The sequence below is a fragment of the Pleurodeles waltl genome, chromosome 6 (assembly GCF_031143425.1).
Source record: "Pleurodeles waltl isolate 20211129_DDA chromosome 6, aPleWal1.hap1.20221129, whole genome shotgun sequence".
In the NCBI taxonomy this organism is placed as follows: domain Eukaryota; kingdom Metazoa; phylum Chordata; class Amphibia; order Caudata; family Salamandridae; genus Pleurodeles; species Pleurodeles waltl.
Window position 1 is genome coordinate 972,580,555 of NC_090445.1, and position 18,666 is coordinate 972,599,220.

General features: G+C 42.0%; 1 protein-coding gene across 6 annotated transcripts in view; it reads right to left on the reverse strand.

Moving 5' to 3' along the window:
- Window positions 1-18,666, reverse strand: part of MYOF (myoferlin) — a 686,313-nt gene that overhangs the window by 296,262 nt on the left and 371,385 nt on the right. For all 6 annotated transcript variants that reach the window (XM_069239822.1, XM_069239820.1, XM_069239821.1 and 3 more), the window contains one exon: window positions 12,477-12,583. In XM_069239822.1, the coding sequence (XP_069095923.1) occupies window positions 12,477-12,583 (107 nt within the window). The remainder of the gene's footprint in view (window positions 1-12,476; window positions 12,584-18,666) is intronic.

Genomic DNA, 18,666 nt, shown 5'->3' on the forward strand with positions numbered 1-18,666 from the left:
AAAAGCGGTGGATCAGCCTGTAGGAGTGGAAGTAGTCTGAAATAATGTCCTTAATACAGCTTGACCTACTGTGGCTTGTTGTGCGGATAACACGTCTACACAGTAGTGCTTGGTGAATGTGTGAGGCGTAGACCATGTGGCTGCCTTACATATTTCTTGCATTGGGATGTTTCCTAGAAAGGCCATGGTAGCACCTTTTTTTCTGGTTGAGTGTGCCCTTGGTGTAATGGGCAGCTGTCGTTTAGCTTTAAGGTAGCAGATTTGGATGCATTTAACTATCCATCTGGCTATACCTTGTTTTGAAATTGGGTTTCCTGCGTGAGGTTTTTGAAATGCAATAAAGAGTTGTTTAGTCTTTCTGATGTTTTTTGTTCTGTCAATGTAATACATTAATGCTCTTTTGACATCTAATGTATGTAGTGCCCTTTCAGCTACGGTATCTGGCTGTGGAAAGAACACTGGAAGTTCCACTGTTTGATTTAGATGGAACGGTGAAATAACCTTTGGCAAAAATTTAGGATTGGTCCTTAGGACGACTTTATTTTTGTGTAGTTGTATAAAAGGTTCCTGTATAGTAAACGCCTGAATCTCGCTTACTCTTCTCAGGGAAGTAATGGCGATGAGAAATGCCACCTTCCAGGTTAGGAACTGTATGTCGCAGGAGTGCATGGGTTCAAAAGGTGGACCCATAAGTCTAGTTAGGACAACATTTAGGTTCCATGAAGGAACAGGTGGTGTTCTTGGTGGTATAATTCTCCTAAGGCCCTCCATGAATGCTTTAATGACTGGTATTTTATATAGGGAAGTTGAATAGGTAGTTTGCAGGTATGCAGATATTGCTGCAAGGTGTATTTTAATGGAAGAGAAAGCCAGGTTAGATTTTTGTAAGTGAAGCAAGTAACCCACTACATGTTCTGGAGTTGTGTGTAATGGTTGTATTTGATTAATATGGCAGTAGCAAACAAACCTCTTCCATTTACTTGCATAGCAGTGCCTGGTGGATGGCCTTCTTGCTTGTTTTATGACTTCCATACATTCTTGGGTAAGTTGTAAGTGCCCGAATTCTAGGATTTCAGGAGCCAGATTGCTAGATTCAGCGATGCTGGATCTGGGTGTCTGATGTTTTGGTTGTGCTGTGTCAACAGATCTGGCCTGTTGGGCAATTTGATGCAGGGTACCACTGATAGGTCTAGCAGCGTTGTGTACCAGGGTTGCCTTGCCCAAGTTGGTGCTATCAATATGAGTTTGAGTTTGCTTTGACTGAGTTTGTTTACCAGGTAAGGAAGGAGAGGGAGAGGAGGAAAAGCGTAAGCAAATATCCCTGACCAGTTCATCCATAGGGCATTGCCTTGGGATTGTTTGTGTGGGTACCTGGATGCGAAGTTTTGGCATTTTGCGTTCTCCCTTGTCGCAAACAAGTCTATCTGAGGTGTTCCCCAGAGTTTGAAATAAGTGTTCAGAATTTGGGGGTGAATTTCCCATTCGTGGACCTGTTGGTGATCTCGAGAGAGATTGTCTGCGAGTTGATTTTGTATCCCTGGTATAAACTGTGCAATTAGGCGAATTTGGTTGTGAATTGCCCAATGCCAAATTTTTTGTGCTAGCAGGCTTAACTGCGTGGAGTGCGTCCCTCCCTGCTTGTTTAGATAATACATTGTTGTCATGTTGTCTGTTTTGACGAGAATGTATTTGTGAACTATTATTGGTTGGAAAGCTTTTAGTGCTTGAAAAACTGCTAGCAGTTCTAGGTGATTGATATGCAGTTTTGTTTGATGTACGTTCCATTGTCCTTGTATGCTGTGTTGATTGAGGTGTGCTCCCCACCCTGTCATGGAAGCATCTGTTGTTATTACGTATTGTGGCACTGGGTCTTGGAAAGGCCGCCCCTTGTTTAAATTTATGTTGTTCCACCATAGAAGCGAGAGGTAAGTTTGGCGGTCTATTAACACCAGATCTAGAAGGTGACCCTGTGCTTGAGACCACTGTGATGCTAGGCATTGTTGTAAGGGCCTCATGTGCAGTCTTGCGTTTGGGACAATGGCTATGCATGATGACATCATGCCTAGGAGTTGTAATACCATCTTTGCCTGTATCTTTTGTGTTGGATACATGCGTTGTATGATGGTGTTGAAATTTTGAATTCTTTGTGGACTTGGAGTGGCTACTCCCTTTGATGTGTCTATTATGGCTCCCAGGTATTGTTGTACCTTGCGTGGCAGAATTTTGGATTTTGTGAAATTGACGGTGAACCCGAGTTTGAAGAGGGTTTGTATGATCTGATTTGTGTGATTTGAGCACTGTATGAACGAATGGGCCTTGATTAGCCAGTCGTCCAAATATGGGAACACATGTATTTGCTGCCTTCTTATGTGTGCAGCGACTACCGCTAGACATTTGGTAAAGACTCTTGGTGCGGTTGTTAATCCGAAAGGCAGTACCTTGAATTGGTAATGTATTCCTTTGAATACGAACCTTAGGTATTTCCTGTGAGATGGGTGTATTGGTATATGGAAATAAGCATCCTTGAGGTCTAAAGTTGCCATGTAGTCGTGTAGTTTTAGCAATGGCAATACTTCTTGTAGTGTGACCATGTGGAAGTGGTCTGATTTGATGAAAGTGTTCACTACTCTGAGGTCTAGGATTGGTCTCAGCGTTTTGTCCTTCTTTGGTATCAGAAAGTACAGTGAGTAAACTCCTGTGTTTATTTGTGTGTTTGGCACTAATTCAATTGCATTCTTTTGCAATAGTGCCTGCACTTCTATCTCCAGGAGATTGGAATGGTGTGTTGTTAAATTTTGTGCTTTTGGTGGTATGTTTGGAGGGAATTGTAGAAATTCTATGCAATAACCATGTTGGATAATTGCTAGAACCCAAGTGTCTGTAGTGATTTCCTCCCATGCTTTGTAATAATGACCTATTCTTCCCCCCACTGGTGTTGTGTGGAGGGGGTGAGTGACATGTGAGTCATTGTTTAGTAGTAGGGGTTTTGGGGCTTTGAAATCTCCCTCTATTTCTAGGGAATTGCCCTCCTCTATATTGTCCCCGAAAACCTCCTCTATACTGTCCCTGGTAAGTGGACGGTGTTGCTTGTGAGGTGCTGGCTTGTGTGCTTTGACCCCGAAACCCCCCTCGAAAGGGCGTTTTACGGAATGTGCTGTAATTCCCTCTGCTCTGCGGGGAGTAGAGTGCGCCCATGGCTTTGGCAGTGTCCGTATCTTTTTTGAGTTTCTCAATCGCTGTGTCCACTTCTGGACCGAACAGTTCTTTTTCATTAAAAGGCATATTGAGAACTGCTTGTTGAATCTCTGGTTTAAATCCAGACGTTCGGAGCCATGCATGCCGTCTGATAGTTACAGATGTATTAATTGTCCGTGCAGCTGTATCTGCAGCGTCCATGGAGGAACGTATCTGGTTGTTGGAGATGGTCTGTCCCTCCTCAACCACTTGTTTCGCCCTATTTTGGAAGTCCTTGGGCAGATGTTCAATGAGATGTTGCATCTCGTCCCAGTGGGCTCTGTCATAGCGCGCAAGTAGTGCCTGGGAGTTCGCGATGCGCCACTGGTTTGCAGCTTGTGCTGCGACTCTTTTACCAGCTGCATCGAACTTGCGGCTTTCTTTATCTGGGGGTGGTGCATCTCCAGATGTGTGAGAGTTGGCCCTTTTCCTAGCTGCTCCTACAACAACAGAGTCTGGTGGCAGCTGTGTAGTGATGAAAACCGGGTCCGTAGGAGGCGGCTTATACTTCTTTTCCACCCGTGGTGTGATTGCCCTACTTTTGACCGGCTCCTTAAATATGTCTTTTGCGTGCCGGAGCATACCAGGGAGCATAGGCAGGCTTTGGTAGGAGCTGTGGGTGGAGGAGAGTGTGTTGAACAAGAAATCATCCTCGACCTGTTCTGAGTGGAGGCTTACGTTATGAAATTGTGCTGCTCTAGCCACCACCTGAGAGTACGCGGTGCTGTCTTCTGGTGGAGATGGCTTTGTAGGGTAGGCCTCCGGGCTGTTATCTGACACTGGGGCGTCGTATAGGTCCCATGCGTCCTGATCTTGGTCACCCTGGCTCATGGTGGTGTGAGCTGGGGAGTGAGATGGAGTTTGTGCTGGTGAAACGTTAATCACGGGCGGAGGAGAGGGTGGTGGTGTAATTCTTTTAACCACTTTTGGTTGTGGTGCTTGTTCCGTCTGGAACTCCAACCTTCTCTTTCTCCTAATGGGGGGAAGGGTGCTTATTTTTCCTGTCCCCTGCTGAATGAAGATACGCTTTTGCGTATGGTCCACATCAGTTGCTTGTAGCTCTTCCTCAAACCTATGCTTTTGCATTTGGGAGGTTAGCGAGTGCTCTTCTGTATAAGAGCCTGAAGCTGGGTCGCTTGCAGTTTGTTTCGGCGTCGAAACTTTGTCTGCGTGTTTTTTCGGCTCCGAGGTGACTTTTTTCCTTTTCGGGGCCGAAACCTCTCGGCGTCGATCTGTTTCGGTGCCGCTGTCTCGGCGTCGAGCCGTGTCCACACCGGTATCTCGGTGTCGAGGCTTGTCTCCAGCACTTTCTCGGTCCCGAGAAGGCTGCGTGCCGGTGTCTCGACCGGAGTCGGACGATCTCGGCACTGTTTTGGCCTTTTTCGGTGCCGACGGTCGGTCACCGAATTTATGGGTCGAGCCATGGCCTGGTGGCAGTGGCGTCCCCTGGGCCTTGTAAATGTTTCTCTGTGTGTTTTTCGACGTCTTACTCACGGTTTGTGTATCGTCGAATCCTTCGGAGTCTGAGTCTTGGATCGAGAAGGTACCTTCCTCCTCCTGTTCCTCGAACTCCCGTCGGGCTGTCGGTGCGGACGCCATTTGAAGTCTTCTGGCTCGACGGTCTCGGAGTGTTTTTCGGGACCGGAACGCACGACAGGCCTCGCAGGTGTCTTCGCTGTGCTCAGGTGACAGGCACAGGTTGCAGACCAAGTGTTGGTCTGTGTAGGGGTATTTATTGTGGCATTTGGGGCAGAAACGGAACGGGGTCCGTTCCATCGGCGTTCCTCAGCACGCGGTCGGGCCGACCAGGCCCCGACGGAGGATCGAAAAACTACCCCGAAGGGCACCGGAGCTCTTCGATCTTCGATGCGGTGTTGAATCTAAGTACGCCGATCCCGAACGCAACAATACCGACGAAAATCTTCCGAATTTAACTATTTTTTCCGTTCCGAAACTCGGAGCGACAGGAACACGTCCGAACCCGATGGCGGAAAAAAAACAATCGAAGATGGAGTCGACGCCCATGCGCAATGGAGACAAAAGGAGGAGTCACTCGGTCCCGTGACTCGAAAGACTTCTTCGAAGAAAAACAACTTGTAACACTCCGGCCCAACACCAGATGGCGAGCTATTGCAGAACATGCGTATCTACAGCGACAGATGCCATCGAACATGTATTTTCTCATAAATAGTTGGGTACAGGTGCTTTCAGTCGGGCATTCTTAGATGACAGTCGGATACAGCAGAAATGTGGCCATATATACGCAAATATGCACACTCGCTCTCTGCTTTGAAAGTCCTTAAAAATATTAGTTATTTTACTAAATATTGTGTTTTCTAAGTACTCCTACCAATCCGCATTCCTTTCCCCTTTCCACGGCTCTTTATGCCCCGCTCGTGCACCCTGGTGGTCGTATAATGTATTTAAACATTATATGCCAGCCTTAATGTCGGTAAATCTGAAGAGTGCCCCCTCCACCTCCCCTCCCAGTCTCCCTGACCATCTGCGCCTCTGGCACGAACCAATGCATTGTAATGGTGAACGTCGCAGGATTTTTGTTGTAAAAGACGCCAGTGAGCTAGATTTAACCCCTATTTCAAACCCTGTAAGCTACCAAATCAAGATACACACATTTAAAATGGTTAATGCAGGTCTAATATAATATTAGACAAGCACAGAGAAGGGGGGAACCTACCCCTCCCCTAAAAGCAAACCTTCACGACTCGAATGCTGGGAGTGGAGCAGGATGATCAGTCAATGTTGCAGTGTGCACCCAGTGATTGCATCTGTTCCACTACAAGCAGCAAAATGTTCTTGAAATGTTTTATCTGGAGGTTGCAATAATCCAAAACACATATTACACATCCTGAATGGCCGAAGAGGGTGAGTTGAGGATTTGTCCCATTAGGTTCGCCTTTGTGTAGAACTATTATTGTGTCATACAGGACCGATAAGAAGAAACAACTGATGGGAAGATTGCAGGTCAGTCCATTATGCCACCACTGAATTTTCCAGTCTCTTCCCATTAGCCCTGTGTGCAAATCAAAAAAGTGGTTTTTGGATTGTTGGTAATTAGTGGGAGAGGGGGCACTCTAGTCCTTCGCGTTTTTCCTCACTGTGTCAAAGGACTGAGGTGATGTGTAAAATACCAATGGACTGGATTGCCACCCAGACATTACCAGAACTTGAGATTAATTGAAACAATACAACATATACTTTATGTTTTCCACACAGGATCAATGGGGAGAGACTGCGGAAACCAGTGGAAGCATGCAGGACTGATATTCCCTGGAAAACTTTGTAGAGGTATTTTCTATTTAGTTGCAACTAGAAGCAGGGCTGCCTTTTGTGTGACGGCGCTCAGTGCAAAATATTTGTTGCCACTCCCAGGAAACGATAACATGCTTCACGGATTCTCTCATTACCACCCTCAATCCGTGTCCCTTTCATATTTATTTAATTTCTTTTATACTGCTACTCATAACAATGAAAGGTGTCCAAGCACTTTACATCACACACACTACACTACACAAAGACAATGAACGAATGTGTAAATAAATGTGAAAGAAACATTATATAAGACAATGAGGATCACAAGGTCTATGAGTCACATGTCACCACATGTTAACAGTGCTTCATGTGGAGAAAAAGAGGCACATTTACTGTATTCAGGCAATACAGAGCAGCAACTTTGGTTACTACACTGTGTTGCGTGACAACAGTAAACCTGCAACACTGTGCCATCCTTAATACGATATAAGGATTTCACTCTCCCACAACTCTGGGTTACTATAGGCTGCCTTGCACTAACATACACACACCCTTGCACAATTATGCAAGGATGTGTATGATTTTAGCAACACAACAGGATGATGGATGTAGTGCTGAAACTTTTCAGACAATCACCCCAAGTCACAGATCTGGGTTAAATTCATCGTTTTGTTGCTCACTATGCCACCCCAGTTTGTACCCAGCCATATGCAAATCAGTCTTGGCCCTCCTCCCCATGGGAACAAGACAGCCCGAACTGCCAGACAGGTCCTCGCTGGACCAGAAACAAGTATCCTGGCACCGGTTTCGGGGTATCACCCTTCATCAGCCAGGCTAGCTTGATTCCAGTGGCACGGTGAGCAAAAGACCTTCGTCTGGGCATACTCTGGCCAATTGTTAGCAACCTTGAAACGATAAAAGGTTGAGAAAAAAGGCAAAAAGTTTCTAAACCCAGGCCTTCAATTTTAAAAGCAGTACTTTGATGCCAGGTCATAGCTCACTGAGCTATATTAAAGGGACTGTAACTTATGAAGTGCAACAAACAGAATCATCACTGCAGCAAAAGCAGTAACTTCTGAGCTATCTATAAAAATACATATCTGTGATATACATGCTACACATTGTGCTTTGAAGCGGAACGTTAACTTCTTACGCTACTTTGATACGAGTCAAAATTATCACCAGAAAAATCACAGATCTCTCGATCAAGTGCATTAATCACCAGAGTTAGCATGCCGTTGTTATCCCATGAAAAATGCACCACACAAAGATCTCTGCATGCTGCTTTTATCTCACCTCAATCTGTCATTCAAATTGTGCCCCTTTGACCGTGGCGCCCATTGCGCTAGCATGCAATGGCCAGTGCAGTACCATCGGTAACCAGTTATTTAAAATGCTTAGAGTTGTCACAACTGAAGTGTTAGAATTATAGTAATTAATATTCTTGTGGTATGGGAGAATGAGCCAGAATAGCTATGCACTTCTGGACAATTTCTCATATTTATGTGTAGGAATATCATGACCAATTGTTACATATTGTATAGACAGGGGTGCCCATTGTCCCCTCTTATTTGCGCTGTATTTAGAACCATATCAGCGCTCACTTCATTGTAATAATTGCATTTAGCCCTTCGCCTTTCAAGGATGGGAAATTAAAATCACAGCCTATGCCGAGGACGTTGCATTAAATTTCTCTAACCTTGTAGATGCCTTAGATTGTATCAGAGGATGCCAGTAAATATGGTACATTTTCACGCTACAAATGAAACCTAGCTAAAACCCAAGTTCTTGCCAACTTCCAGCCTGAAAACCAGATACTTGGGGTTACACCTTCAGCCACTTACATTGGGGTCCAACTCACGCCATGGGTGGGACAAATTTTTAAGCTTAACTATGAGCCTCTTCTGTGAATGGTTGTAAAAAAAGCTAAAAGGATGCCATTGGTTGCCAATAGGTATTGTTGGACGGTGTAACATTATAAACTTACCTTACCTAAATTCTAATACTTGTTTGGCATAATTCCCTAATTCCCTTTTTAAACAACTAGATAGCATCATTAGCAGTTTCATTTAGGGGATATAGACCTGCCAAGCGGGCAATCCGACTCATTAAGCTCCCTTGCAAACAAGGGGTATTTCGGCTCCCTGATTTTAAGCTGTATTTTTGCATAGTGTTTGCCCGGTGACTTTGGGTTTTACTTACAACTGACCATCAGGACCCACTAGCTTTTCCCCATCACCTGGCACTTGGACAGGAATGTAGATTGTTTTTATTCAGACTTGAGGACCTTGATTATTTCAAGAGGATCAGATTCAACTGTATCAGAGACAAGATATAGTATGTTTAGGGGAGATCTCTGGCCAAATATATATCGCTTATTAGCTTGGACATGCCTTTGTGGGCTAACCCTATGTTACAGTAATCTTTCATGATTATATATGTATGGCCTGGTCTAACTATGGGGTGTCACATCTTTATGACTTGAATGGCTTTCATACATTTGAAGGCCTGCAAAGTTTTTTTGTCTTCCCCCAAAAGTTGTTTCTTCAAATATTTGCAGATCAGAGATTATTTCTTGGTCAGGTGCAGGACTGCAGTTTTACCCCAGCGTTCAGACTTACTCCCTGGCTTGCTAAATGCACCAAGGAAGTCTTTAATAAGCATGGTGTATCAAAGTCTTTGTCAGCAACGGGCTAATGATAGCCCACAGCTCACTTATAAATGGAGTAAAGTTCTCTGTCAGAACACAGTTCCTGCAGAAATATTGGCAGCACTGGGTTCTCTGGAAGGTTCGGTACACTCGACTAGTTTAAAAGTACAACAATTTAAAGCTATATGTATGTTGTATTATACGTCAGACAGGATAACACGATGGGCTGGGAATTACAGTTTGGATAAGACCAAGTGTCCTAAATGTGGGTGGGTGGCTGCAGATATCTTGCATAGGTTTGCCTCCTGCCCTAAGCTCGGGGGGTTCTGGGCAGATGTGAACCAGCTCACTGGCTTATGCATTAGCAATGATCTGCACTTTTCTCACAAGGAAATTACGTTGGACTATAGACCGGGTACTGACCTGGGACTTAAACTGTTGCTTTCCATTGTCATGGTAATGGCAAGGCTCTGCATTGCCAGAGCCTGGGTCTCTGCGTTACCCTGTCCTCACAAGGTGGGCGAGTGATGGGCTACTTTGAAGCAGATTTAGGAGCAAGAACTTGTATTGGCAAAGTCAAGGGGCATACGCTCAATTAAAAAATGAGATTGTATCTGGTCCAGATTCAAGTGGGAGCCTTAGTCTGATCTAGTGGGTCTATTGGAATCCATGTTGTATGACCTTGCTCTTGTTTACTCCTTTCCCCGGTCCCCTTTGTTTTATCTGCATGAGGGCTGAATTTTCTGTTTTTCTCTGTTTTTTTTTTATTTATTTTTTTACTTTTCGTTGTTTTCTATATGGCAAAAGTTTTGTTTGTGTGATGATTGTTCAATCATTTTTGACAATAATAAAAAGAACAACAAAAAAAAGATACAAATCTGCACTTTTGACCTCCAGCGATGACAAGGGGGTGACAGAAGTTTACCCCCCCCTCCAAAGCCACAGCAGTGTCAAGTACTTAGTATGTAAAACAATTCACTTGGATCAGCCGGAACCAAGAGGATATGGCCAGCTCCCTTGGGGCCATATGCACCTCACTCTATTCCCCATCCTCTAGCATGCCAACCCAGGATTCCCACTGGGTATGAAGTGTGGAAAGCAAATCTGGAGAATTAATGACCAAGGACCGCTATATTTGGGAGACCCCCTCCTTAGCTCAGGGGCCCCATGGGTACCTTGGTTTTCATGGGACTGAATTCGGGAACCTCCCCAACAGAAGACTGGTGGGGCAGCAGGACATATTAGAGGTGTAGGAATTTGAAAAAATTAGAGTGGTGTAGCTGGAAGTCTTCAGTAAGTCTAAATGAGACAGAATGTGAGAACCCTGCACAATTACAGTGGCATCTACCGCAGCATGACATAATCCCGCGATGATGGGGTAGATCAGCGTATGGATGACCCTGAGGAGTCAGATGATTAACACCTTGGCATATATCTTCAATCAGAATAAATAGCACGATCAGGCGATAGGATGTGCAGTTCACTACAGACCACCCCGTTTTGTGTAGAACAACTATGGTTGCCTCATTTGAACCTGCTGGAAAGTTCCCATTCGCTATGGCCTCATTGTAAATCACCAGTAAATCACAATCTCTGGTAGTACTCTACCGAGAAGCCATCCAGTTCTGTTTTCTTGTTGTGGTTCATGACCAAAAGGGCTGTGTTGATCTCCTGAAAAGTAAGTGGTTCATTAAGATTTGCTGCTTTCAGCTGCCACAAGGGTGCGCAGTGGCAAGGCCGCCATCAATGGGGAAGATTACTTGTGTGGTGGTCTCGGGTGATATACATATGAAGTGCAGTAGTAGTCTGCAAAGGGTGAACAATTTCCATGCCCCCTGTAACCAATCTGTGTTCAGGGACCTGGATACTAGGAATCACTCCGTCTGCTAGACTGTTACTCATCAGCCAGTATAAGAGTTGACTTGATTTATCCCTCCAACCATACACCCTATTCTGGGAAGCCACCCAACTCAACCTAGCCTTATTGAGGTAAAGTTGTCTCAATGATAGAGCCTGTCCTGAGCCATATGATGTGGTTTAGTTATGTCTGCAGCTGAGCACTCCTCCACCAACGCCATGGGGGCTTCCAACCTATCAATCTCTGATAATTTCTGCTGATCCCATGCACAAAAGTGTGTGTGAGCAATCCCTCGCAAGAACGCCTTGCTGGTTACCCAAAGTGTCCCCAGGGAGTCTACCAAATCCACATTCAGTGCCAAAAAGGCATTGAGTTCCTGCAGCAAAAACTCAGCTGCGTCACTGTCCACGAGGTGCCATGCGTTAAGGCACCTGACTGGGCACTCCCCCTGTGCGTGGATGCTTCAGGAGTGTCTAATAAGAAGGAGGACTTGTAAGCATGGATAACTCAATCATGGACTGGGAAGAGGAGCATGTACCAGAAGTTCATCACCTGCAACACTACAATGTCCACAATTATGCAAATACTGCAACAGTAAATTAAGTTCATACAATTCCACAGTGCATCATTCATTCAGTGCCACAGTCCGTCATTTTGCAACTTCGTTTATAATTTTATTTTGCTGCCACTAAATTTTATTGGTATAGATAAGCAAACGGTCTGGTGCATCTGACCTTTCTGCTAGCACTGTGATGAGCTTTGGGGGTAGCTTTACACATCTGCATGACTCTTACTTTGGTTTCTTAAAAAAATATTTTTGAAATGTATACCATCTCCTTCTATTTCTAATGCACTCTGCAACAGCCTTCAGACAGATCATCATATGGACAGGCTTCAAAACCATTTCAACAATGTCTGCTTTTTCAAAAGATAGCATGTCCAAAGATACATTCCTCCTCCAAAACCATGTTTTTTTGGGGAAAACATTATTGACGCCACCCCCAAGCAAGACATAACCTATTTCGGATCGCTGTAGGTCAAGTGTTAGTAAGAATGCACTTTCACCCAACATTTGCAAAAATTAATCTGTCAAGTCATTTCACTATGTACATCAATGGGATGGATGATTACTGGTTAGAGGACTATAATTGGAACCAGAATTATGCGTTATCCAAAGTTTCTACATTTGCATTGTGGAGAGCATGTAATTGGGATGAATGTTTTGGGGATGGTGATGTGGGATAATAAGGAGTGTTAAACTGTGGTCCCTTAATATATCATATTTGGGAAAACTGCATATCAGGTAACCCATAGTTTCAAGGAAGGGGGACAAATATCTTGGGAGATTCTTTGACAGGTTTCAGGTTTTAGAGCAAAATCAAAGTATCTTCACTGCTCACACAATGGAGATCCTTTCTTTCTGTACAACTGAGGAAAATGGAATGTAAGTAAAACAATGCATACCCAGCATCTTCTATTACTTGATCAATCAATTTCAGCCATAGCTCTGCAATGCGGTTTTCAGGCATTTTAGCAAGCTGTGCAGATTTTAATGCAGTCACATTTGCTTTCTGAAGAGAATGAAAAAAAGGTTATTTCATTAGATAAAGATACAACATGCTTACGTTTTACACACACATGCATGCACTAATATTGACACATATCCTGATACTATGTTTTCTAAGAACCTCATTTTACTATTTGCAATACATTACGTATTAATCATATAACCAAAGCAAACAAATTTGTTACTTACCAAGTAAAGTTAGTTTCCAACATGAGTATTTTTTCACGGATGACTGCTTTCAGAATTTGGAAACATATTTAGGAAAGCTCAAAAGTAAATTTAATGTGCACCCTATTAAAGCTATACAAATCAAAGGCACATATGTAAGTTCCAAGCATTATCAGTCAGAAGAAATAGAAAAGTGGGTGAATTAGCAGAAAGAACTGTAAGAAATAGTTATTATTACTTGAAAAGTAATAGGTCTCATAAATCTGCAGCACTGTTCAGTATTTTTGGATGGAAAGTAGTACCCAATCATTAAGTGAAGGGCTCAGGTAAAGTATGTTTTGATAAACTTTTTATTTAAAAAAATATAGGTAAACTTTGACTTCGGCCTAGATGGCAGCATTTTTAATCAGTAAATCTTAATCAAGGATAGCCAAAAATATCACCATGCACTACATGGCATCCCATGGCACCCAACCTTAGAACACCACCATACAAGAAAAAGACTATAGGTGGTACATCCTTCTCCGTCCAAGCAGCCAAACTATGGAATTCATTACCCCCAACTATAAGAGCCACAGATAACTTTCTTGTCTTCAGAAAACTACTCAAGAGTTGGCTCTTTCATCATAACCACCATTTTCAAACATCTATGAACTGCATATGCCTATGTTGATAAATATTTTTTCAGATTATGTGTAAATTTCTATTTATTTGAAGTTTCTTTAGAAAATATGCATCGCTATGTCATAACAATAAAATACACATACACTCTTTAAACCTGTTTGACTAAGTATTTTTTACCCATGGTTCTAGTTATGTATTGTATGTGCATATGTGTGTGTATTCGTGTGTGTGTGTATATATGTATGTATGTGTATATGTTGTTTTTGTGCTTGGCATGTTCGTGGATCATTGCATGGCTCCTGGGTGGGTTGTTATACTAGATATCTATGAATTCCTGCTCTCATCTTATCACACTTATCTACTCATCATGTCATGTCTCTATCAAACTATCCTCCATTCTCACTCGGACTCATCCCAAATCCCTTCTACTACTTTCATCACCTAAATAACTCTGCCTAAGCTATTCCCAACGCTTCCACATCTAACTCCCCAAACCTCACTCTATGACTGTGACCTCCACACAACCCTACTAAATTCTCCTGCATTTATCTCACCCTGCTACTATGCTCTCCCTAACCCTTCCATATACTCTTCCCTCCTCCACCCCCCTTTACTCTTCCCAAGCCTTTGGGTTGAGTAAATGAAGGATATACTCCCAATTAACATTTCTGGATTCCTTTCCTCCTCCACCCCTCCATTACTCCAGTCAATCTAACTAACAAACTCAAATCCGCGACTCAAATTAACTCATAATACTAAAACTGTACTCATTATTTCCCGATACTAATCCATCACTAATTCTTGTTGGGTTCCAGAGTAGCGTGCTACTCATCGAAAAGCGCTTCGACGCCTCGTTAGGGGTAGTAAGCGCTATATAAATACGATTACAATACAATACATCCACTTAGATAAATGGAATTCTACACTTTCAGCTACTACTTTGCTATTAGAACCATTGACACAACCATTCTCGATGCCTATCAAACAATGAATGACTCTGGCTACCACCCCTTGTGTCAATAAACGGCAAGTGGTTGGTTCATTCTCCCATCAATAAAATCAAGGAATCATAATATATTCAGTTTAATGCTAATTCGACCACACTTTAGTAATGAAACTAGCATGAAAACAAACAATCACCCTAGTCTAGGTAAAGGTATACCATGAAATGGAGCATTTAGTTCACTGATTCATGTTGTGGTAACACATTTTATCACAAAATGGTAAATGTTCTCAGTGGCATCTTTACTGTGCAACCACAATCTGGTTTCCATCATTGCATTGAAGGATTCTTTTGTCAGCAAGAATAGATCACATTAAATTATGTACAGAGAGAAATGACCAGAAAACTTTAAAATGGTGGCTGGAGAGCTAAGATCCAGAAAATTGGCCTTGCGGCTAGGTGCTCTAAAATACATTAGACCATCCAGAATAAAAGAAAGGGGGGATAGCTGTTTGCCATAATGCATTAATGTGAACCTAGTCCACTTAGCTTAGTGCCATTTTCTTCTGGATATCGAGCTAGCAGCTTATAGAGCATCCATAAGTCATGTGATAATACAAAAGCTTGTATTCTGTCATCTTCAGAAACAAAAGCAGTATGTATGCCACTGCCTTCATTAGGAATGGTGTTCTCATGGGCATAGTTAAATAGGTTTCCAAAACAGCTAAAGACAGATCTGGTTAGGTGATTCTGAAATGGGATCATAGGAAACAGACTACATACCAACTCTTCTAATTTCCTAAACCTTGTAGATGACTGGGAAGAACCCAAATGCACAAATTCTTTCAACTTAAAACAGCAGAATTACAATCTTCCTTTTTTACAGGTATGAGTGCATAGGTATTGCTGTTTAAGTCCAAGAAAAAAACAATTTAAAAAGAATAAGTTACTTTCAATCCTCATTCTCCATCACTGAACCCACCACTGACTGTATTAACATTGAGTACCTAAATTTAAGAAGATCCTCCAACACTTATGTTTTCTTAAGTTAATAATTTGTTCAATAAACTATTTTTTTCAGATTCTCAAGGAGAAAGGTGAGTTACTTATGAACTTAGCTAAGATTCGGAAGATGTAGTACTAGGACTATATGTTAGTACCTTTATCATCCTTTTAATATGATCTTTCCTGATATTCTTGAGCACTAAGCTGAATGTCATCCTACTTTTTAAGTGACATGACGCAATAGGAGCTAAAGAACATGAAATTGGTCAGAAGTATGCTAGTTCATTGTTCCTGAAAGGGTTTCAACTGGATGCTTGACCCACTTCACCATCTATTGCAGAATGAGAGTGTAGACTGTAGTTTGTTGCCAATGTATGGCTTGATTTCCAGGTGGCTGGCTGTAAATCCCAGGCATGAGAATGTGTGAGAGAAGAGGAGATAGCAGGCTTCCCTTTAAAGGAACCCTAGATTTACTAGATTGTGACCTGTTCACTATCTGATAAAGAATAATAGATCAGACTATTGAACAAGTGCTGGGTAGTTTGGAGGATACTATTCCTGACCGGATTGGTCCAGAAATGACAGAATTTACTGCACACCATTTAATTTACTTCAAGGCATCATTTACTGCATCTTTCGCCTTGTTAGTATCTTCATGCTCTGTATGAAGAACATTTTATGTCTGCTTAAAGGACATGCAGTGATATAGAAGTCTTAGTTTAATTTTAGAAGACATGTTTAGATGAATTCTTCATATACGCTAAGTTTTATGGAACACAGTAGGAATTTCACTGGAGCTTACGGCATGACAGTCTCCTGCTCTGCGTACAGATGAAAGCGGTTTTCCATGATTCATTTTGAAAAAGGAACTTTATGCAAGAGTGTGAATGGGGAATATATGAGCTTGTATACAGTTATATTAGGTTAACTGGCAAGTTTGGGTTTCCTGATGACTGAAACGCCAAGATTGTGCATAAAAATCTTAATTCAGAGTATTGTGAAGACCATAGTATGTGCTACACTATTTTGGTAAGAATTAATAGCGGTTAGGTGAATTTTAATAGGAGTGATAGGCAAACCAAATGGCACTACAATCAAGACATGAGGTAATGGTGTCTGATCATGGAACTTCACTGAGTAAATGTTTTTCTGTCTGTGGCCCATGCAAAATCTCTTCCACTAAAAATATAAAACTCAGTAGGTCTATTAGCTTCCTTCAGGAAGTTCATGCACTCTTAGTAAATTCAGGCAACCATGTTTAAATTATTCTGGAGCCCAGTGTCTAGGTTCAATGACTAAGTGGTTGTGGTGTATTCTACCATGTTCCCTTGTTATAAGATCTGAAGGCATTGTCAATATGCTGTATAGTAGCTCCAAAAGGCAACAGAGATCTGTGAATCACCATTTTGGTGTCTGTTGCAGCACCATAAGGATCTTTCATAGTTCATAACCACATATCATATCAGAGAATTGGAGGAACAAGTGTATAAATACGTCTCAATCAAAAGCCCATTCCTCTTTGAACTAGACTTGCTAAAAAGTCAAAAGATGCCTTTCCCAAGTCCTGAAAATTTGATTCAGGACATCATAGGCCATGACACACTTTTGGACAGGTTTCTGTTTCTTTTGCACCCTAGGCAGTGAACATTCTGTTTATTCCTCTTGTCAGTGTGACATGGCAAAATCCTCCATTATGATACTCTACTTCATTCTTCTCTAATTTTCAGATAATCATAATAGTTGTAATGTCATCGGACTGATTCATTATGGTGTTAAACAAAGCTTGATTGAATGACCTCCAATCTGGTGCCTTGCACAGAGTTCCTGCATATCAATGATACAATGATGCCTTGTCTGACAATTTCTCTAGATAGGTCTCCCAGGAGCATTTCCTATCTGGTAAATAAATTGATTCATTACTATGGTCTACCTGGGAAACTGTTGTCAAATAGGACTCCTCACATTAGTATTTTTAGTTTCATCCACAATGGTTAGGACTGCTGTGTCTGATCACATCAATCTGCCTACCAGTTCCCTGAGTGCAGACTCCACTAGTGTGCCATGTCTATGTACAGCCTGGCATTAGTAACTATGACTTTGTATGATATAACTGATCCCAGCAGGTAAGCAACTGATCTGTTAGATGAGACATTGTTTGAAGGTGACATTTGTGCAGCTATAAGATTACCTCTCATCTGAATTAATTTGTGCCTGCCTTAAATGTGCCACGGTTTCCAGGTTAAAAAAATCTTGTGTATAGGATTAGAGTTTCTAAATAGAAATTAGGAAGTAGGGCTAGCCTTCCTGTCAATACAGTGCCAAGCTCTTGTTTTACTTTCATTTTAGAGTAATCTGTTGTCTAGGTGGTTTAAATGTATTTCCTTCCGAGATGTGCTTATTTGACCTTTATGTATTAGAAAAGCATTCTTGGTGCCGATTTGGCATAATAGGATTAGATGTTTCTTTCCTACTGTTCACCTTAAGAATTTTGTTTTGGAACAATATGAATGTGAAAATAAGTGCACTACAGACCTATGGCATTTATCCAATTAAGCCATTGTATTAGTAGAAAGATCAAATGCTGTGCCAAGATCCTGAATTTAGATTTCTACATTCACTTTTTGGTCCTTCTGAAGTCAAAGATAGGTCTGAATCCCTTTTTCTTTATAGAATGTAACCTTTTTCAGTGCAATTTTGGTACTAGTTATATTCCTTTTGTTCAGCAATAGTGGAATCTACTGCAAATGCTTATAAAGGTGTTGAACTGTGATCTTGATGGAGAATGATTTGAGACAATATATTTATTCTCATGGTGTAGTGATTCTTAACAATATTGTCAATCTGGCTTTTGTTTTCCACTCTTTCCTGAACAAGGAAACGGGCAGTAATATTTAGGGTGGTGATGGGGAATCATTGCTTGGTAGCTTCTGGTCCTTTTTCAAGAGATGCAGAAATCAGTTGACTTCTTCCTCTCTAAGGCTTGCAGTTGGTGGTGTTGCTGCTGCTATCAGCAAAGCTGCTAAACCCATTGTAGCTAGTAATGGCCTTGTAGTCTGAAATATCAAAGTATTCCATCTTTCTCTCCAAGTGCACACCCATTAGGATGTATGGTTTAGCTTCGTACAGTGCATTTATCAATCATCAGGAGAGCAGAATAAATGTGTCAGAGAAAGGAAGGAATGAGTTTGTAGTGGATGTCTTTCTTTAAGACTGGTATGTATAGTCAAGAAGTTATTTGCAAAGCTATCAGCATCTCTATGCTGCTCAATATGTCGTATAAGCCAAAATGCAGATAAGTTGATTTGAAAATTGGAGGCCTACTTTCTTGACTTCTAGGCATTTTTTCT